At 39.5% G+C, this 23,557-nt stretch overlaps 1 protein-coding gene across 1 annotated transcript in view; it reads right to left on the bottom strand.

The window, feature by feature from the left end:
• The window catches only part of LOC109035976 (uncharacterized), a 68,958-nt gene that overhangs the window by 21,906 nt on the left and 23,495 nt on the right, over window positions 1-23,557 (bottom strand). The window contains exons 3-4 of the mRNA XM_019049846.2: window positions 20,688-20,873; window positions 16,207-16,323 (exon numbers count right to left, since the gene is read on the bottom strand). Coding sequence (XP_018905391.2) covers window positions 16,207-16,323; window positions 20,688-20,873 — 303 coding nt within the window. The remainder of the gene's footprint in view (window positions 1-16,206; window positions 16,324-20,687; window positions 20,874-23,557) is intronic.

Below are 23,557 nucleotides of genomic sequence, written 5' to 3'. Positions count from 1 at the left end.
CACGCGTAAGATGCAACCACGGCGCGGTACTAATCATAGGACTCCGACAGCAACAGCGCGGCGGTTGCGCGGCCGGGAGCATCGACGCGGGCTCCGACGCGTGAGACTTTCGTGGAGTTTTAACTTGCGATTTGAGGCAAAATCTTTATGAAACAGATTGCGACTTGTCGATTTCTTTCATGATAGTGTGTCAAAGGACCCCGCACGGTTCTTATGGAAAATTGCCCTCGGTCAAATGTGTTGAAACTTCAGTATGTTGTGCAGCATGTCATCGTGAACAAAAGTTCCAATAGGCCAAACAAGATCCCATGTGCGGTTTTCGAGATATTCGCCGTTTTATGTGCGTAAACGGAGGTTTCGCGCGCTCCCGCCGGAGCCATACCATTGTGCGGAGCCGCTCGTGTCCTTCCCTCCCAGTCACTCTCCGCTGCCCCGCCGCCCATACCTTGGCTCCTCTATCGCTCCAACTACGACGCTCACGAGGCTGCGCCCATCATTACCGGACCGCGCCCGCACGCCGTCTTCTTACGCGGCCTCTTCTTCGGCCATGTCGCCTCTTTTTCTCATCGATCCTTTCTCTAAGTCTTCAAAAACGTTTAAGAAGTCCATTTTTACTAAACATGATAATGCTAATATCACAAATAATACAAAAAGAGAGGAAAAACAAATGATGATCCATGCGAAAGTACGTAGGAGAGTTGGAATGTCTAAGAGACGTTAAATAAAACAAACTATTTTTATTCTCTTTCCTTTTAGGCGTAAATGGTCACATCTTAAGTCGCTCCAACTTGCAGCGCCACCTTATCAGCCATCTTATTATCTGCTATGGAACCTGGAGAAAACTCGTACTCACAAAAAGCCGCGTACGCGCATGAATGTTACGGTCGACCTGCAACTCTTTTTCATCATCTCTATGGAGTTTGTCTTGGATGTACGATCTGATTAGAGGATACGATCAGCAGATAATAAGATGGCTGATAAGGTGGTGCTGCAAGTTGGAGCGACTTAAGATGTGACCATTTACGCCTAAAAGGAAAGAGAATAAAAATAGTTTGTTTTATTTAACGTCTCTTAGACATTCCAACTCTCCTACGTACTTTCGCATGGATCATCATTTGTTTTTCCTCTCTTTTTGTATTATTTGTGATATTAGCATTATCACGTTTAGTAAAAATGGACTTCTTAAACGTTTTTGAAGACTTAGAGAAAGGATCGATGAGAAAAAGAGGCGACATGGCCGAAGAAGAGGCCGCGTAAGAAGACGGCGTGCGGGCGCGGTCCGGTAATGATGGGCGCAGCCTCGTGAGCGTCGTAGTTGGAGCGATAGAGGAGCCAAGGTATGGGCGGCGGGGCAGCGGAGAGTGGCTGGGAGGGAAGGACACGAGCGGCTCCGCACAATGGTATGGCTCCGGCGGGAGCGCGCGAAACCTCCGTTTACGCACATAAAACGGCGAATATCTCGAAAACCGCACATGGGATCTTGTTTGGCCTATTGGAACTTTTGTTCACGATGACATGCTGCACAACATACTGAAGTTTCAACGCATTTGACCGAGGGCAATTTTCCATAAGAACCGTGCGGGGTCCTTTTTGAGATACAAAATTCCTTTGTCGGCAAAGCAGAAAGGGCTGTTTCAAGAGGCGAAGTCGTCGTTTTAAATTAATCCCTTCCATCGCACGTCAAAACGGTAGAAATTTTAGCCCATAGAACCTTCACTCGCTGAGTTCTTTCAGGTTAGATACTTAGATTTTTCAAAAAATGTGCAACTTGATTTTCATCCCTTAAAGAGCCCGATACTTTATTTTAGGAGTGGCGTAGCAGATGTAGGCTTTTTGCTATTACAGTCAAAATCGAACAAAAAGCTTTTTTACGACCCGCCCTCGGGTTCCCCACTTTTCTCATCCTAAAATAGGTTCCCCCATTCCACTGGACCAGAAGTTTCTGCACACATGAGCATTACCTACGCAAAAGACAAAAAAATCTCCATAGTGTTCAAGGTGTGTACTAAGTTTGTGCGAATTCGTGGATTTCTAACATCAAATCCCTATCCCTGGTTTAAGGGTGGACTTCAGCTGATGGGCGAAAATATGGGAAAGACGTGTAACAGGCCCCTTAATCCTTTGGATTATTAATTTTTCTTTTGATGTTTGGTTTTTTGGGTAGAGGTAGGTCACACAAACCACAAAAAAAATTCCATAGGAGATTTGAATAACTCAAAACCTTTTGTTCAACGTGCTGAACGGTGAGGATGTCATTCTAGGTGACACGTAACTGGAGGGTAGTCAATGTATCAGATCTGTAAAAATGAACCATGACCTTTTGCGAGCTTTGTCTCATTTTATTTTAAGTCTTGACAGTGCATTGTTTGATAAAGTCTAGGCAGGATGGCAGGATGTATGTAAACTTAAACGCATTCCAATAGAGCATGTTCTTGATGAAATAGTTGATGTGCCGCATATTATCAATTTAGTAGAGGAAAAGATCTTAGAAAGACACCAAATCAAGTTGAGAGAAAGTCAAAGACACATTTAAGTGAAATAACTGTAATTTAGCGATGCTTTTAATAACAGTTACATGCTTTAAGTAGAATGGAAATAAGTGTAATTATGAAAACTGGATGTGGAATGATCAATTTAAATAAATATTTGCTCAAGGCAAGCAACAACTTATGTGACATGTGTAATTTGTAAAAAGAGGAGGACGTGTTCCATTTTGTGGTTTAGTATCCTATTTAAAAGGAGATTAAATTTTACATTTTAAAGGTGAGGATTCTAAGGAGCCGGAAAATTTTCTCAATGAATTTTTAAATTGCAATGTTAAGAAGACAGCGCATATTGTAAAAGCAGCATTGCTTAGAAAGGAAATATTAAGTTACTAAATAATACAAACAGTTTCAATTTTTGAAAGTATATTTTAATATGTTCCTGTCATAATCTGTTAAAAAGTTTCAAATTGCAAGTTTTGAGGTTCTGCAGTCCCCCAAAAGAGCCTATTCCATGGGGCTCTCAGTCTTATTAGAGTCCCTTTATACCCAGAGTTAAGACAACTCACTTTTGGTTCGGCTGAAAGTGGCCTAAAAAAAAATCCAATTCTGATTGGTCCTCGCTCATGGAGGCCGAAACGAGTGCACCAAGATGGCGGTACCTCGAATGTGAACAAGAATAATGAAAATATCACCTGATTGTGGTTTATCAAGAGTAAATTGTCATTTCCATCGGTCCAAAATGAAAAGAGATTAAGAAATTATTCACAAACCAATCTCATTTTCTTTTTAATTGATCAATTTGTTGATGTTGTTGTTTTTGTGTGACAGACATCGCAGGATTCCTGATCCTTATCCCTCAATATCGTTCGTTTGGGTGCACTCGTTTCGGCCTCCATGGCCAGCCAAGGCCGGCTGCCAGTCAGCTGATAATCGAGTTGTCTTAACTCTGGGTATAAAGGGACTCTAAGTCTTATGTGTGCAATTTATAGTAGACTAGCTGCTTTAGCTCGCTTCTGCAACCAGCCAGGGGGCTCCGCGCTCCGCCCCCATTACCTTCGATCACTCACCCTCCCAGTGACAATGGCTCCAGCTAGCCAAAAGGTCACTTCATGACTTCATTCGAAAAGGTGTTGAACAATCTTTTGGAATGTCAGGCATTAGGAAAGGAAGGTGTTGAACATTTTTTTTGGAAAGTTAGGATTTAGGAAGGTGGAGGGGGCTGTAGGGTGGAGCGAAAAACACTTTTTATCGATATCGCTTGACAGATATATCAGAAAAGATGCCTCTCATAATATAAACGGACCCGTGTTTTATCTTTTTCCGGAATTCTAACCTCTTCTCTCGGCACGGTCCACCTGAAGTTTCGAATTATACGAAAAAGTCACGCTTTCTTACCTAAACAACAGGCTAGCGCCGTTTCGTTTCAACTTCACGTCTTGAAACTGACGTAACCCCATGATTTTGATACACCATGTTCATTTATGACCATTGAAATATTGCCAGAAATATTTAAATTGTAAAGTATCTAAGAGCTGCCGCATCGCACATTATTGTAAAATTTGCGATTCCGATAATTGAGATTTTAAACGATTTGTTTATTTTTTTCAGGGACGAAGCAGTCACGCTAGCTAGAGCCTCGAAAATTTGAGATAATAGCCTCCTAACACACTACTTATAATATAAGTTGAACGTTTTGCCGAGCAAGACGCGAAATTACTTTTTAAAAATTCGGTAACTTGACCGAAAACGCTGTTTATGCGCAAATTGGATACATTTCGGCGAAATGGCTGATTTATAAAAGTTTGAAGGGATATTTCTATCATCGGAAATACTCAAGATAGTTGACTTCTGTTACACTACTTGCAATATAAATTACACATTTGAGCATACAGGACGCGGAAGTAATTTTTTAAAAATTCGGAAACTTGACCGAAAACGCTGTTGGTAAGCAACGATATACTTCGGACAAAATTATTTTTTTAAATTTCGGAGAAATATTGTCAACATCGTATGGGCCGAAGGAAGTCGACGTCTAACAACATAGTTTTAACAAAAAATAATAGTACTAAAAAATACTAAAGTGACTCTCCCCTAAATCAGACCAGAGGCACGCGCGTTGGCAATGTCTAGTGAATGCGACTTCACAATCCCACTCTCCCTGCTTAAATTGTACCTTTTTTCTCCTGGTTTTTTTCTCGTCTTTACTCTATCAACGAAATTTTATCCTATCCTTGTCATTCAGTCGAATAATGAGGGCAGCTAACTAAGCTTCCATCCTTTGCAGATCGCAAAAAAAAAAATCATTCTGAGGATATTTGAGTCCGATATTATGTTTCTAAGTCGGTTCAGAATTTTTCCAAATTTCTGTTATGATAAATAAATAAGTAAATAAAAATACTAATACCTACTACTAATACTACACTTCATCTGGTTCACACTGCTTTGAATGTACTGAATTAGCTGAACGCTTATTATATGATACAAACTACAATAATATATGCAGAAGCTGTCTACGCTTTTAGGATGGGTTTATAATGAGCTTTTATTACAAAGTTGGCTAGAAAATGAACATCACATGACTAACAGTCATGAGACGTCATGACGTGTCTTTAATATGTTATTTTTCAATAGTTCCTGAGTTCATAAACTGTGTTCTTGAATACTTTAGATTAAGTTTCAATTATGAAAACTCATACTCAGTGACTCAGGTAGGTCATTCTGATGATGCTCTCTCGAGGTTTTTCGGCTGACAAATTTTTCAATAACATTGTATTATAAGCCCGTTCTCAAGACGTTTAACATTATTGTGCATAGATCTCTTGACACATCATAGTTTCAGAACAGCATGCGTCCGATTTCATGACACCAAGAGCGGGTAATGAAAGTCATTCTTGCAATTTAGTAATAAATTTAGCTTTCTGACTCTATGATCGATGATGTTAAATTTCTTTTTTGTTTTTTTAAGTAGCTACAGCCTATTGACTTCAACCAATGCATAAGAAGATCACAACTTAGCAGAGCTAATGACCTTAACGTCAAAACGGTAAGCGTCAACAGAATGACATTAATGGTAGTTTTTCTGACTTTTAAGTCTCACTTAGTCACTATTATCCATAATCGTAAAGATATTGCAATGAACGACATTACGTTCTATGAGATTGAGCTCCATGGGAAATAGAAAAGCAGACTATAGCTGGATATGGCCATATCACTATACAACTTTTAATCAGAACCGTTTTCTCCCATTAGCTGAAATCCGTACACAAACATCAATAAAAAACGACTGAGATGCCAAAAAATCTGATAAATATTTAATTACAGGTTCTGTTTTAAGTACTATAAGTTTCCTTTTGGGCTAGCTTGTTAGTTTATTACATAAAAGCTATGTAGAACCATGAAAGACCGTGCTTTGGGTTTATACCTCGCTAATTAATAGGTTAAAAGATCGCTCGAGAAATTACAACCTGAAGCACGGTGCGCTTGAACTCTTTTATTAACAACTTTTAATGTACATCAAAAATTCAAGTTGGAGGTTGAAGTGGGGACCTCCCTGATGGGTTTTTGGGCAATTTCCAAATCGATTGTCGGAGCTCTCCGAAAAATAATCGCATTTTTGTGGTTTATTAGGGGTAGAATAGCAAACTGGGCATGGGGCGACAAATTAAACCTCTTCTCCCTCATCCTTGCCATGACCGATCTGAATTTTTAGTATGTAATAACCTGGTTTAAGATATAATTTTTCTAAAATTTTCATGCCCGTACAAAATTTGTTGCCCCCCATGGTAGCGTTGCCAAATTGCAGACACCAAATTTTATGAGAAATGTGCAATCTGAGAGTTTCCGATTAGAATAAACATATTTGAGCAATTTAGAATTGCGGTGTTGCCAGCTTTACGATTTAAAATTTATCAAAATGATCCGAATCGCGTTGCAACCTCAAGCCCTGGATTTATATTTCGTTCAGAATTGGTCATTACGATTCTTCTTTATACTCTATGCAATTAGGTACCATGAAAATTATGTCATTACTTACTTGATGGGTGCGGTTAACACAACAAGAGAGGCCGGATGAAGCGATGAGTCGGGGAACAACGAGTGGTTCGGATGACAAGTTCTTAATTCCACTCCATCATCAGAAAGTAGAATTTGAGAACTTTCTCCCGCCCCCCCCCCCCCCCAAACCTTATCCCAGTTGTAGTCAATAGTTTGAAAATTCCATCAAAAATTTTGCCCTTACATTTTTCCTAAGACATAAAAATTGGCATAGAAATAAAATGAGTGGATATTGACAATTCAAGAAACGTTTGAGCTTCCCTGAATTCGACCTGCTCTCACAGCGGATTGGATAGTTCGAATCCAGAAGACTTCTTACTGTAAAGAAAATTATCTTCAAGAATTCAAAGAATAAAAAAATTTGGAAAAGATCACAATAGTTTTGGGATTTATTGCATACGAATTCCCTAATAACAAAAGTAGAGTAGACAACGAAATTAAAAATGTTTCGTAATTTTGTGTCATATAAGGAGAACTTTCTGTCAATCCTAACCGCTCTTTGTTCCCAGACTCATCGCTTCATCCAGCCTAACTTGTTATGTTAACTGCAACCATCAAGTAAGTAATGACATAATTTTCATGGTACCTAATTGCATAGAGTACAGAAGAATCATAATAACCAATTCTGAAAGAAATAAAAATCCAGTGCTTGAGGTTGCAACGCGATTCGAATTAATTTGATAAATTTTAAATCGTAAAGCTGGCAACACCGCAATTCTAAATTGCTCAAATATGTTTTCTCTAATCGGAAACTCTCAGATTGCACATTTCTCACAAAATTTGGAGGAAATCACCCCTCGAACCCTTCATTTTATCATCAAATTTGATATTTTGGAGTCTGCAACTTGGCAACTCTACCATTAGTTCAGGTTCTTATGTACTCCCGTGGAACGGTAAGTGAAGCAAGTGTGGAAAATATCTTAATCTCTTCATTTCGATGCGTAAAAAAAGAATTTCGATGTTGTCAAGCTCAATTTTGCGTCCAACCCCCCAAAATCAAGATGGCGGCCAAAATGGGGGCTCGGGGGGTGAAAATTATGGAATTTGATTTTGATGTCATGATTGGGGTCAATTCTTATGTAATTTTGGTCGTAGAATCCGAATTTGAGGTCCAAAATACTCTCTGACCCAAAGGGATGCCCCAAATCCAAGATGGCCGCCAAAATCTCCAAGATAGGGTCAAAACTGCGATACGTATGTAAAAGTGCCAAGTAGGGTGTCCTTGGTAGGGTTCTTTGGGTCGGAGATTTCACCTATGATGTCAAAAACTTACCACGGATCCATTGAAGCCCAAAAAAATCAAAATGGCGGCCAAAAGGGCTGCCGTTGCGGGGTGAAATATTTTGTTGAGGCAAACATCGTCGAATGAGGTGTCACTGTATAGGTTTTTTGGGTCGTAGATTCCAAAAGTGAGGTCCAAATAACAAAATAAGCTGATAGAAGTTCTCCAAAAGCCAAAATGGCGGCCATAATGGCTGCCGCCCAGGCATTGAACGCGTTTGAACAGTAGGGTGTCCCATTTTGGACGTTAAAAAAAAAAAAAAAAATGCGAAATCCAACAGAGATCCTGCCAAAAAGTTGTCTCATAGTTAGAAAAAAACGCAAAAAAAATCTCAGGGTCGTAGCTAAAGTTTGAGTGGTCCCGCAAGGTACTTAAGATGTTTCACCGATTTCTCATCTTGGCAATCTTGGCGATCTTGCAGATTTTTTTTCGGTAAATGCAATCGAGGTAAAAAGTCGCAAATGCGGATAATGAGACTTCTGATACTATATTTTAAGAGAAAAATAACGGTTTGGACCAACGAGGATCAGAATCCCTCGTTCTTAGCTCTCAAAATGCAAAAATCAGCGATTTTAGCATTTTGTAGTCAAACCGCTGCTCGACCGTCGCTCGACTTAAATGTCGCGGCATTTGACGCGCTGTTTCACAATGATCCCATTGTAGGAGTGAAAAGTCCTTCAAGTATGTTCATTAGAGGTGTAAGAGAGTCACTTTGACCAATTTTTGTTGCTTTTAAACATTGAGCTCATCGTTTAAAATGTTTTTTATTTTTTGTTTTGTTAATATAATTTTCCTGTTTTTCATCATTTTTTAAAATGGTTTAAAAAGGGCGACTCATCTTACACCAAAATTGAACTCCTTTGGCGAACAATATACGTAGATGGTCAAATACTTCCTCTAAAACAGTTTTTGGATTCAAAGCCTCCCAAAAAAGCCGATGTTGCCATATTTTATCCCCGGAAAACACAAAAAACCGAGTACCTATTTTAGTATTTGGAGGCTGTTCCTCACCGAGCTCATTGAGCAAATTTCAGCAAACCTTGAATTTTCATACGTTATGACCAGATTACTAGTGATTATGTACATGTGTTTATCTATACAGCCTCCCACCGAGGCGCGACGTTGCCATATACCATCGATAAAATTCGATAGAAATCCGCGTTTCCTTAGATTTGAGCCATTTTTTCGGATATTGCACATGGAATACTTATGTAAAACTTAAAATACAGTATTCAGAGATGGAAGGGGATCATACCTTGTGGCAATAATCATTATTTTAAGATCCTGCGCTTATCGACGACCCATTTCTTACGAATTCTAAGCATGATGTTTGTGATGTCTCCAAATCTTAGGGAGTGCAAACTCCTTGAAGGACTTTGGGAGGGTAGAGGAATTTCCATTTTGCGGTTTGAGAAAAAAATGGGGAAATTACGAGGCAGCATTCTTAGCAATCGGTACCCTTCCAAAAGGACGGGGGTGGGGGGGAGGGCTAGGTTTAAGGGTGGGCAAAAATTCAGCATTGAGAACCCGTGTTTTTTAAATGTGGCACTGTTTCTTTGGTCCTCAGATCACGGTCAATGTTTGAAAGACGCATCCTCGTGCACAAACATCATGACTAGAAATCGTAAGAAATGGGTCGTCTATAAGCGCAGGGTCTTAAAATAATAGATATTGGCACAAGGTATGATCCCCTTCTATCTCCACGGAAAAAACGAGTTTAGGGTTAGGACCTGCGGGGCAGGGTCGGCCCTACACCCGGGGTAGGTAAAATTGCTTCACCTAAACATCGAAGGGGCAGGCCCATGCTGAAGTTAAGGTTCAGCCCTACCTGCCTCAGGGCCTAGTCCTACCTGAGGCGGGGCCGAGCACTAACCACATAGGGCTGGGCCCTGGAGAAGGTAGGGCTGGGTCCTGAAGAAGGTAGGGCTGGACCCTGCAATGCGGGAAGGGCCGGACCCCCTAAAAAAGAATTCGAGGATGTTACTCTACTTGTACGAGCATATTTAGCGCGCTCTATGCACTGTTCTATGAAGAACTCACACAAAATCGGAGAGACTGTATTTTGGATATTTCAGTTTGAACATTGAATGGCAAAGAAATAGTAAATTTTAAAAAAGCCTGAATTACGGCCATTTAAATAATTCTAAGCTCAATTTCGATGGCATATTCAGAATCTACATGAAAAAGTGGTCTAGAAACACTCTTTCAAAGCATGATGGATTGATAAAGAGTCTCGCTATGGAGAGTCAAAGAGAGGAGAGTCGAGAAAATGAGAATCGCTAAAACGGGCTGTTTTGAATACCGCTAAAATTCACCCCATCTTTGGGGGTCGATATCTCGCGAACGGGGCGTCAGATGGGAAAACCCTTCAAAATAGGTTTCTTAATATGATATAAAGACCCCGTACACCAATTTTCAGCCAAATCGGAGGGGGTCGGGTTTCGAGCATGGTTGCGTTGACGTGGAATGACCCATATGTATTCCATGTGCAATATCCGAAAAAATGGCTCAAATCTAAGGAAACGCGGATTTCTATCGAATTTTATCGATGGTATATGGCAACGTCGCGCCTCGGTGGGAGGCTGTATAGATAAACACATGTACATAATCACTAGTAATCTGGTCATAACGTATGAAAATTCAAGGTTTGCTGAAATTTGCTCAATGAGCTCGGTGAGGAACAGCCTCCAAATACTAAAATAGGTACTCGGTTTTTTGTGTTTTCCGGGGATAAAATATGGCAACATCGGCTTTTTTGGGAGGCTTTGAATCCAAAAACTGTTTTAGAGGAAGTATTTGACCATCTACGTATATTGTTCGCCAAAGGAGTTCAATTTTGGTGTAAGATGAGTCGCCCTTTTTAAACCATTTTAAAAAATGATGAAAAACAGGAAAATTATATTAACAAAACAAAAAATAAAAAACATTTTAAACGATGAGCTCAATGTTTAAAAGCAACAAAAATTGGTCAAAGTGACTCTCTTACACCTCTAATGAACATACTTGAAGGACTTTTCACTCCTACAATGGGATCATTGTGAAACAGCGCGTCAAATGCCGCGACATTTAAGTCGAGCGACGGTCGAGCAGCGGTTTGACTACAAAATGCTAAAATCGCTGATTTTTGCATTTTGAGAGCTAAGAACGAGGGATTCTGATCCTCGTTGGTCCAAACCGTTATTTTTCTCTTAAAATATAGTATCAGAAGTCTCATTATCCGCATTTGCGACTTTTTACCTCGATTGCATTTACCGAAAAAAAATCTGCAAGATCGCCAAGATTGCCAAGATGAGAAATCGGTGAAACATCTTAAGTACCTTGCGGGACCACTCAAACTTTAGCTACGACCCTGAGATTTTTTTTGCGTTTTTTTCTAACTATGAGACAACTTTTTGGCAGGATCTCTGTTGGATTTCGCATTTTTTTTTTTTTTTTTAACGTCCAAAATGGGACACCCTACTGTTCAAACGCGTTCAATGCCTGGGCGGCAGCCATTATGGCCGCCATTTTGGCTTTTGGAGAACTTCTATCAGCTTATTTTGTTATTTGGACCTCACTTTTGGAATCTACGACCCAAAAAACCTATACAGTGACACCTCATTCGACGATGTTTGCCTCAACAAAATATTTCACCCCGCAACGGCAGCCCTTTTGGCCGCCATTTTGATTTTTTTGGGCTTCAATGGATCCGTGGTAAGTTTTTGACATCATAGGTGAAATCTCCGACCCAAAGAACCCTACCAAGGACACCCTACTTGGCACTTTTACATACGTATCGCAGTTTTGACCCTATCTTGGAGATTTTGGCGGCCATCTTGGATTTGGGGCATCCCTTTGGGTCAGAGAGTATTTTGGACCTCAAATTCGGATTCTACGACCAAAATTACATAAGAATTGACCCCAATCATGACATCAAAATCAAATTCCATAATTTTCACCCCCCGAGCCCCCATTTTGGCCGCCATCTTGATTTTGGGGGGTTGGACGCAAAATTGAGCTTGACAACATCGAAATTCTTTTTTTACGCATCGAAATGAAGAGATTAAGATATTTTCCACACTTGCTTCACTTACCGTTCCACGGGAAGCTTTTTTTGAACATAAGAACCTGGACTACATGGGGGGCAACAAATTTTGTACAGGCATGAAATTTTTTAGGAAAGTTACATCTAATACCAGGTTATTACATACTAAAAATTCAGATCGGTCGCGGCAAGGATGAGGGAGAAGAGGTTCAATTTGTTGCCCCAAGCCCAGTCTGCTGTTTTACCACTAAAAACCCACAAAAATGCGATTTTTTTTCAGAGAGCTCCAACAACCGATTTCGGAAGAGCCCAAAAACCCATCAGGGAAGTCCCCACTACAACTTCCAACTTGAATTTTTGATTTTGAATGAAAATCACACTGACAGACCTTACTTCTATCATCAAATTCAATAATTTGGAGTCCGCAACTTGGCAACGCTGTCGCAGAGGCATACAATTTTGTATGGGCATGAAAATTTTAGGAAATTCACATCTTATACCAGGTGAGAACATACTAAAAATTCAGATCGGTCTAGGCAAGGTTGAGGGAGAGGAAGTTTAATGTGTCGCCACAAGGCCAATTATGCTATTTTATCCCTGAAAAACCAGAAAAATACGATTATTTTTCCAAAGGCTCCGACAACCAATTTCGAAATTGCCCAAAAACCCATCAGGGAAGTCCCCACTACAACCTCCAACTTGAATTTTTGATGTACATTAAAAGTTGTTAATAAGTGAGTTCAAGCGCACCGTAGAAGGATCTACTTAAAATTGTTAGATTTAGATGTCTTTTTTGCTGATTTTTCAAGATCTGCCAGTGTACCAAATCAAGTCACATTGGTGATGATCAAAGACCATGGGATTTCATTAATTTAAAAAAAGGAGGGGTATCGATAAGGGCCTTTTTTGCCCCCCCCCCCCCCCCCCAATGATCTGGAAATTTAAGCGGGTTTTCCAAGTTGACTCAATATAGTTTATGGAAATAATCATGATTTGGTCGATAGGCCACTACAGGTGTCTACCAGTTATAAAAATTCAAAATTGGGAACTTTCGCGGACTTTTAGAGGAGTTTTTTCAAGAAAATCCGTGACTTTTTTCCCCGAAATAGTAAGAGAAAAGAAGCTAGTTAGGGCATTAGAAGGCGTATTTTATGTGACTAATTTTCCAAATCATGTTGAACCGATGAAAACATACGAAAAACCAAGCAACACTTCAGTTTTTTTTATTCCTGGTTATACCGCGCCGCCGCGGCTGGCGGGAAAACTTGAAAATGCCGGAGTTAAGGACGATTTTTGTCATTTTTTGGGGACCTTCGGGGATACCGGGGACACCTTTCCAAATTGGGGATAAACGGGGACATTGGGGACCGGTAGACACTCTGACTGGATACGTGTTAAACGGTTGCCTGAACATACGTTTGCAGGCGCATTTTAGCGAAAAATGCGTGTTTTCTATCACTCCGAGGCTTTTTCGACGCCGAGCACATCGTTTAACTAGCACGAGCTTTTAATATGTTATCAAGGAAGCTTCAGGACACATTTTAACCTTGGTTTGGTTTTAGAAAGATGGTGTGCTCATAGTTAAAAAACACTTTTTCAAAAACCGACTTATAGGGGAAATCCCCAAAAATCTCAGGTAAACTTGTCTCTCCAACTGTATGCACGCTACGTACATTAATGAGGGCAGTTACCAAGCCTTCTTCGACTCTTACAAGGAGATTTTCTTCAATTGTGGCCAAAAAAAAACCTTAACCACGTGTTTCCCAAAGATTTTCGAGGATGTCCCTTAAAAGTCGACTTTTGAAAAAGTTTTTTCTTAACTATAAGCACATCATCAACTAAAACCAAACCACGGTTAAAATGTGTCCTAAAACCTCCTTGACAACATATTAAAAGCTTGTTTTAATTGGACGATGTGCTCAGTGTCAAAAAGAGAAATACACATTAGTCGCAAAAATGCGCCTGCAGATGTATGTTCAGGCAGCGGTTTACACGTATCCAGTGGCCTATGATTATTTCATCACCAAATCTTGATTATTTTCATAAACTACATTGAGTCAACTTGGAAAACCCGCATAAATTTCCAGATTCTAAGAAAGGGGGGGGGGGGGGAAAGGCCCTTATCGATACCCCTTCTTTGCCAAAATTTGACTGGTGTGGTATTGATGAAATTTTAAGTTCATGTAGAATACTATGCCTATAATAATGCAAATAAGTCTGTCTGAAAGAGGGTTATTCAAAATCGGCGATTTTACCCATCGCTTGGATTTTGCCCGGAGTTGGATATGTTATTCCCTATCACAAGACGCGCCTTTTTCCGGCATTGGCAAGTTCACCCGAAATTTTTCCCGCGCGCTACAGCGTTGCCAAGTTGAAAACAGGCAAATTCCGTAAGTGACATTAAAATTGAGCTATGAAGTTGCAGTTTTAACGAAAATTCTCTAAAAATTCTCTAACCCTCTTTTAGGAAATGACCATGTTTTTAATGTCGCATTAATTTTAACATGCATTATTGCCAAGTTTCCGATTTTTAAATTCGACAAATGTTACATATCCGCAAATACCCAAAAAAGCTATCTTCAAATTTGAATAAAAAGTTGTCTAATCGATAGTTCGTTTGATTCCGCATCCATCAATATATTATAGCTAGCTGGGAAACTTTTGGTTCGCGAGATATCATCATTTTTGTGAACAGCTTTATAGAGCGACGACGCTTTTTGAGTCCGGGCGGATAGAAATTTTAGCCTCCAAAAACACCGGGTAGCATTAATTCCATGGTTTCCTATGTAATTTTTGGCGCTGAATCCGAATTTGACCATTTCATAAAAAATTGTCACCAAGATGTTGCCAAATTTGGCAAAAATTGCTTAAAATCGGCCTTTTTGGCGGATTATAGCCTGTGACTTGCCAGGAGTTGATCAGACGACAAAATTGGTTATTTCCACAGTTAAAACTCGTTAAACTATCTACAAGCTGAGTCAAATTCTTTCTGCTCACGGTAAAATTAAACGCGCGACAAGCAGCAAACTGGAAAAAAGACACCAAAATTGGCGCTTTTTGCGGTTTTTGTCGTAAGTTTCTTGTTTTCCAATTAAGAGAATGTTTCTTGACTATACTAATGAACAACATGAGCAGAATTTAATAAAATTGAACAATAAAATAAAATCGAACATATTCCAATGTTGCCAAGCTTAAACAAAATACTTTAATTTTCGCTGGTTTTTTCGATATTATTGTCCTATATCCTTTGTTCACCTCTTATATTTAAATTTTATAAATGTATCTCTCTTGCAAAATAATACACTTCTGTAGAATAATTTAATTTTCAACTTAGATATATACTAATTACTAGGGTATTTAGTTCAGAGAGAAAAAATTCATAAAATAGTGAGTTTTATCGAATCGTGTCAATAAACCACATTTTGAAACAATAATGGAATATTAATAATGAATAATAATAATGGAAAATTTTCTGCTAAAAATTAATGAATAAAATGTACTCCTCAGACTGACTTCATTAGAATAAGACAAGACGCATTGCAATATTGCCAAAATTACGTACAATTGTTGAATTATGGCGGTATTTGACCGTTATTATTCATCGCCCTATATTTAGTATACAATTTTATTTTATAATTCTGAGAAAATGGAATTTAATAGAAAAAAGTAACAACACCAAACTGAAGAAGATGCCCAGGAAAGGGCAATAAGGGGCTTAAAAAGGAACAAGGGCGCTCCAAATTACTGAGGACCTGTGGGTGGACAAGGGACTATGGCGGTTAGGCGTCGCGGGGCGCGAGAGTGCCCCGCGAGTTGCCCCGTGCGTAATTTTTAGAGAATTTTCGTTAAAACCGCAACTTCATAGCTCAATTTTAATGCCACTTACGGAATTTGCCTGTTTTCAACTTGGAAACGCTGTAGCGCTCGGGAGAAATTTCGGGTGAACTTGCCAATGCCGGAAAAAGGCGTGTCTTGTGATGGGGAACAACATATCCAACTCCGGGCAAAATCCAAGCGTTGGGTAAAATCGCCGATTTTGAATAACCCCCTTTCAATTGGGTGACTGAATGATCGCAAAACCAATTATAAAGATAAAATGTCCAAAATTTTCATTGGAATTAATCGTTTTGGAATGAATAGTTTGAATAATTTGGTCTTCCAAAGATACTGACCACGTAGAATGTGGGGAAAAATTTTCCATTTTAAAAATTCATTGAAGTTTGATCAGAGCATGCTAAAGTAAGAAAATGACCAAATCTTTCTAATGCAGAAAATAAGTTGCCCGAATTTCAATGAAAAGATGGGATCAGGTCAAAGAATTTTATTTTTTCTGATGAAATGACTCTAGCTACGAAACTTACTGCATCAACAGAGTAGATTGGAATCTTCCAACTTTCCGCAAACTGCAAAGGATCAGCAGGACATACTCTTTGTGGTTGTAGACGAGCTTTCTCTAGCATTGCCTCCACCCGGCTTCTCTGTATGATTAAACAGAGAAATACTTGAACTTAAGCAATACTTACATTTGTACTTAAATCAACTGAGAATTGACGAACAATAAATGAGAAAATTTCAACTTAAACAGCTGTTCATTGGTTCAGTGGAGAATATCAGCAAATGAAAAGAAAGGCAACAGCTTGATCAACCAAGAAACAGTGTTGAAGCATGATGAGAATATTCAACTACTCAAACAGAGCAAAATGGTCCTAGTTACTTTAAAGACCAAGTCAAAGAATTTAAAAGCATCGTGAGGGATGCCAAGAATTTCAAGAAAAAATTGTATCAGGATAAAATTACTTAATTATACAACAAATGTAAGAAAACTTAGAAAATTCTAAATGACCAACTGGGTAAATGTAAACCAAACCTAGGAAATTCAGAATTGGGAAATCGATGGTACTAAAATTGAGAAATACAGGTACTGGTCAAGTAGAGAAACTATTGCATGTGAATTCAATAACTTCTTCATAAAAACGCTTTTAATGGCAGCAGGGAAATCTAGTGAGGTGAGTGCGGAGGATCTGTGTGAGTATAGGGCTCCTTCAACACATCTTGAGATGAGAGTACTTACAAATGCTGAAGAAATTGCCGAACGAATCGAAATTTGCCCAACAAAAAATCCACAGGGGCGGATGATATACCTTCTGCAATTGTTACATCAGTTATTGAAAAAGTGGCATATGTTTTGGCTATTCTTTTTAACATAATTTTGATGCGTGGTATTTTTCCAAATGCATTTTTAAACCAGCAAACTCATACCATTTAAGGAAAAAAAGGCAACAGTCATTGTTCCCTAATTATGGACTCATTAGTATCATGATTCTTGTCAATATTTTCCAAATTTTTGGAGAAGCTAGTGCACAAGAGGCTTTTGAGGAATTTGTTGGCAAAAAAAAATTACTAAACCTCAGGATCATTTCATATGATATGGAATTTTTAATAAATGAAAAAATAAATTCTATATACCTTCTAGAACGAGATTCTGCAAAAAAAACCCATTACTGGTGGTTAAGTGCGATGTAAAGTGTTTAAACCACAACAGGAGCGGGAATACTATCTAAAGGGTTTTATTATTTAAGAAGTGTTTACTTTGAAGCGTTCTTAAATACTTAAAAAAATGTTTAAGCTACCAATATTAACTGCCAAGCTGGGACATTGGGCCCCCCCCCCCCCTCCCACAAACACATGACAGAAAGCCTGGAAGTAACCGGTGATTTTAGAAATAAGCCTCCATAGCTACCTCTATGATCATCGGAGCATTGTGTGGTTTAAGGAAACAAAATACAAATTCAACAGTGTTTATAGGATTTCATATCATGTCTGTAACACATGATTGGGGGGTCTTTCGCACAAGTCCAAACACAGACATGTCACAGGGAAACTGTCCAAAAACTATGACTGCGCTCTTGAGATTCCTGCTTCTCAAGCTGTTAGGATGTCTCCTCATGAATGTATTTATAACAGTTTTTCAAGGAAAATAATGCAGAACTGGCCTCCCTCCTGTACACTGGTGTGCCTAACTGTTCCATTTTTCACTTTCAATTTGCAGTCCCATTAGATCACAAGTGAAATAACAATGCCTCCTAGAGGAAAATACCTGATGATCAGGTGTGAGATTAGAAAACATCAGGCCGTAGCTTTAACCCGCTCTTCAGGGGAAAACCTAAAAAAAAGCTATTATTGACTTCTAGAAGTGAAATGTGACAGGAGAGGAGTTTTCCCTTATACTCCAAGTCTGAAAGCGCGGAATGCACTAAATTTTGGCGGCTGAATCTTTATCTACAAGGAGAAAAATAAATTCCAATGGTGGAAGTGGGGCCTGATAGGGACTACTGGAGACCAAGAGGAAAAGCTGTCAAAATAAAGGTATTTTAAAAAATCTTCACCCCTAAGTAATTTTTCATAAAATTAATGCTAGAAATGGATTTTTTAGACTTTTAACTACACACTTCTTTGAAGAAAATAAACTCTTTCACCATATTCAAATGCAACTGTGGCTTCAAGGTAATGGTGAGGGGAGGGGGGAAGTAGTTAACTACATATGAAGGTATTGAATTGCTCGTTGCAAAAGCAGTTTGGAGGGCATATTAAAGGGTACTTATGTTCCAGTTCCCCGAAACATTCATGATATGATTTTTGCACCATTCGTCTTAAAGAACTTTAAAAATCACTTTCCCATCTCGTACCGTGCGGCCTAGTGTAAAAATTCACAGTGCAGTGCACTCACAGGCTCTCACATGAGTTCTGCAACTTCAGGTAGAAGTATTCCGTTTTCATTGGTATTGGAAACAATCAACCGGACTAACATTGTGATAAAATGACTTATCAGACAATACCATGATTGTAAGCTACTGTTGATTTCACAGCTTACCCTAACTCTTTCATCTAGTAATTAGCTTCCGCAAGAATGAGTACTACCCTGAACGCCTGAAAGAACCAATGTGAAAATTTTGTTAGCAGTTACTCGAACTGCAACCTCGCATAGTATCCTGCAACGAATTGCACTTATCAGATGTGAGACATAACAAAAAATGCACAAGATCTGACAGGTCTGCCTGCAGTAGGTTTTGGCTTCCTTTGTTGAACAGAACCTGGGCCTTTCTTGTTAAAAGAAGTCGAAATCCTTGAAAAAATATTTACATTGCAATGATTCAGCTTTCGAACAGTTTATTTATCAACTATCGCCATTACCTCAAATCGTTGCCTACGAGAATGGAGAGGCCGTAACTGGTCAGTATAAAGACCTCACGCTAGTAGATATTTACCTAAAACAACAAGCAACTTCGGGTCGTCGATGCATAAATAAGTGAGGCAGTCGCAGCGTGGACCAATCGCGAAGTTGCGTGAGAGGAACGTTTGAATCTGAGTGGAGTATTGATTTTCGGTGTTACACTTCCATTTCCTCAACTATCAGACAATGTCATGAATGGATTGGTTAGTTTTCGGAGGTGAAATAAGTCTGTTAAGTCGTTTTTATTATTGTGTCATTGGAAAGTAGTAAGTGACCGAAGCTTACAGTTTTTATCCTAATTTTTTTTTTGATGACTGCAAACAGAAAAAAAGTTTCAACTAAGGCTAAAATCAAATTAAAAACTCAATTCGCTTACGTATCTAATTGCCAGACTAGTTTCGGGAGCTTCAATCGTCTCCCATCTTCGGGAAGATGGGAGACGATTGAAGCTCCCGAAACTAGTCTGGCAATTAGATACGTAAGCGAATTGAGTTTTTAATTTGATTTTAGCCTTAGTTGATTTAATCGGTTCGCTGTTTTTTAGTTTCGTTCATTGTTTTAATTTAAAAGAAAAAAAGTTTATTTGAAAGTGCCAAAAATTAGGGTGGCCTAAAACAGCGTTTGAACTGGGCGCTCGTAGGTTTGGAATGTACAGGTCACGATCAATATGGCGGCGGAATGCGTAGTGGAAGAATACACGGTGGCGGCACGTTGGCGGTGTGTTTTTGTTGGTCAATTGGAGGTTATGTAGGTTACTTTGTTTGAGATTTATGCCAATTGTTCTTAATTCTTTAAGCTTTTCAATTAGAATGCGATACATATTTATGTAGGATATGAAACATTCAAATAGAACTTACTTAACCTCAAACAAGAAATCGTGATGTCAATAACAGTAGCGAGGCAGTAGTAAGCAGGTTGGCTTCATCGCCGCCATCTTCCTGTCTGTAACGCGTAGATTCATGGCGGTTAGTTCAAACATGTTTTCGAGGACCCCTAAAAAGGGAGCGTTATATCTCCGCGGAGACAATTTTTGGTGAAATTTTAACGTTCTCATCATTCGTTTCGTACCGAAATCTGTTAAATTCGACTAATTGCAGGCAAATCCCTCCCGAGCTTAACAAACTGACTCATTCCGTCTTCTCTCGAAAAGGTCCTATTGAATTTTTGCATCAGATCAACCCCAAAGAAGATAACCGCATGAAAGTAACACCTGTCAGGCATTTTCCCATACGAACACATGTTAAACCGCAGCCAAGTTTCATCTACTAGCAGGACGTCACAGAAATGCAGTTACGGCCTCTCCATTCTCGTAGACAACGCTCACATTTGAAGCAGGCATGGGATGGATCAAGGTTCTCGGAGAAGGATCATCTGATTATAAGAGGATCTTACGTGAGGTTGTGCTGCAATTGGCTATCTCAACGGTACAACATCTTATAGATCTTGTCCCTGGTTTCAGATACTGACTTGAATGCAATTACAGAAAATGCTTGAAAATCACAAGAGGCAGAATGAACAGGCTATCAAGGCTTTCTCACTTTCTTCATAAAAAATATTTCTACCTGCAAATTACCGATCACATGGAGCAGGAAAGGGTTAAACGTTCCTTACCGATTTCCTGACGTTCACACCATCATCAGGAGAGGTTGTCTGGAATGTTGATGGGGAAATCCAAGAACTAGATGGAGAAACAGGAAGCGATGGAGAGATGACAACCGGTTTCCTGCAGCTAGAATTCCACTCCTGACGATTTGTTAAGACGTACTGTACTTCCTTCGTTAAAAATTGTTCAATAGCCTGGTACAAATTAAAAAGATTGGCTGAAAATCTATAAGAAGGGTATCATTTGTCACAAGATAAGAAAGAACGAAAGAGGATTTGTACTGATTAGACCCAAGTCAGCGAGTTAAAAAGTAAACTGGACTACACTCAACTGATAAAGATTCACAAAACAATTGTGTCATTCCTCGATGCTGGGGTGTAAGCAGTAATAAACCTCTGACTCAAGCAGAGATCAGATCGAACGTAAATGACTAATATGAGGAAGATATCACGGCTTCAGAGCACACGGGCACAGCGGATTTTCGGAGGAGTACGAAACTGAAATTGGACGTTGCGCTGATAAACGAAATGAACGCCATGAACAGAGAATCCAGCGAATCCAACAACGATCGTTCATCATACAGGAAATAGATTGTAACATCCGACCGAAATTTTTCACGAGCCCGAACACAAATAAAACGATGTAGTACGTCGAGACAACTTAAAAGCTGCCAAAACTCAGTTTAAGAGAAGAAGGCGGCCGTAAACCGAATGCCCAAAACAATTAATGGAACAAAATGGTCGTTGTCGTTGTCAGCAAAGAGAGGAGGGAATTCTCGTCGTACTCGTACTGAATAATGTATGTTTACAACGAATACCGGTAGAGGGAGAAATGACAAGCTTTACGTCACACACTCGTTTGAAAAGCAATTGAAAAGAGGTTGGTACAATCGCCCATTTCTGCGCCATGTTGATGACGTACTAGTAGGAACTCTAGTGGCGCGAACTTTGAATTGACGCGTCTGGTGCAAGGTGCAAATAAGCAGACTGATGCCATTTATAGGCGCACATTATTTTATTGCAACAGAATATGAAAATATGTATTTATTAAACGCATTTGAGCGAATTTTTCGAATGTTTCTTTATTATTATCACTATATTTTAAATTGCTTCTTTTCTCCAAGGCCCCAACATTTTCAGGGTGTCGTGGTCTCCATAATTTGGGGTCAACAGGAGTTACATGTCAAATCAAAGAGAAGGTATTGATCTATTCTCTTAGAGGACTTTTAGATTTTGAATATCTGATAATTTTGACGCCTTCAGTCTCCAATTGAAAGCCCAAGATACCCCGTAACCCCCGTACCCCCGTAATTTGGGGGAAGAGTGCATGCACGGTGCATGAAGTTCTCGTTTTTGACCATAAACTTTGAATCCAAAGTCAAAATATAATACTCTTCCTTCATGTAATATGCGAGAAATGAGGGCACCCCCCCCCCATGGGGTTTCGGGGGACTGAAAACATTTTCATTGAATTATATGAGGGCAGAGTAACCCTGAAAATTGTCGCCCTGAAGCTCAATTCTCGGCCGTGGGGAGGAAAAGACAGTGGACGGGTACTCCAGAACACCATAAGTAGCATATCAAAACAAGCAGTTTGAACTGCGCGCTTGATCGAGTTCCCACTAGTGCGTCAATACGGCTGGATGTGCACCTCCTGCTGTTGATCAACCTTGTATATAACTCTGCCGTGGTTGCATTAAGCAGATAAAAAAAGGTGGTCGCTTTGTAGCATTTCAGGTTGAGCCGCCAGTTAAAGGCTGTGACTGGCTGTAACGCGCAGAGGATCCATACCTAATGGGACTCTAACAAGAGACGCATTGTTAAAGTTAAGGTGATTTGATGGACGCCATATTTTGTGTCAGAACGGCATGCGATATATCGCATCAATTGGTTCCATTTTTTCAGCTACACGTCATTTTCCTCCAATTTTGAGATCGCAATTCTGTTGTCAGGGGACTAAAGCAAAATCACTCACTTACCAATGGAGATGTTGCATGTGTGAGGGATTTGCGATTTTACCATTGATTCTTATGTAAAAGTTCGCGAGAAACACGATGGTGCCTCTGGTTTTCTCTGAAATCATCTCCTAAGCTCAAAAAAAGCTCTAAAAGTGAGGCCAATATGGAGGGGATATCCCACCCTACTCTGAGAGTCCACCTCTACATCAAAACAAACTCTCTATACATAGATACGGTGCAAATACATTAGCAGGGTTGCCACTTTATTTGGGGACTCCAAAACTGAAAACACGGCAACCCTGCTAATGTATTTGCTCCCTATCTTTGCATGGAGAGTTTGTTTTGACGTAGAAGTGGACTCTCAGGGTAGGGTGGGATATCCCCTCCATTTTGGTTTCACTTTGAGAGCTTTTTTTGAGCTTGGGAGATGATTTCAGAGAAAACCAGTGGCACCATCGTGTTTCTCGAGAGCTTTTACATAAGAATCAATGGTCCAATCGCAAATCCCTTACGCACATGCAATATCTCCATTTTAACAAAGAAATTCAACGTAATAAAGTCGTGGTTTTTTCAGAGAGAAAACATCGCATTCGATACTGATATCGAAACTGCACTCAAATGCGATATTTTCTCTCTAAAAAAATCACACCTTTACTCGATTGAATTTTTTTGTTAAAATTGGTAAGTAGGTGCTATAGTCTCCTGACACCAGAACTGCGATCTTGAAATTAGAGAAAAATGTAGCTGAAAAAATGGAACCAATTGATGCGATAAATTGCATGCCGTTCTGACACAAAATATGGCGTCCATCGAATCCAAAGACAAGAGACCCTCCACTAGTATCTTGGCCATTGTGGAAGCTTTCACTTTCGGGACTTCAGCACTCTATCTACTGTTGACTTACCTACATGGTTGATGTTC

This window comes from Bemisia tabaci, chromosome 2 (genome assembly GCF_918797505.1).
Source record: "Bemisia tabaci chromosome 2, PGI_BMITA_v3".
NCBI lineage: Eukaryota > Metazoa > Arthropoda > Insecta > Hemiptera > Aleyrodidae > Bemisia > Bemisia tabaci.
Note: the sequence above shows the minus strand (reverse complement) of the source record. Positions and strands in the feature narration are given on the sequence as shown.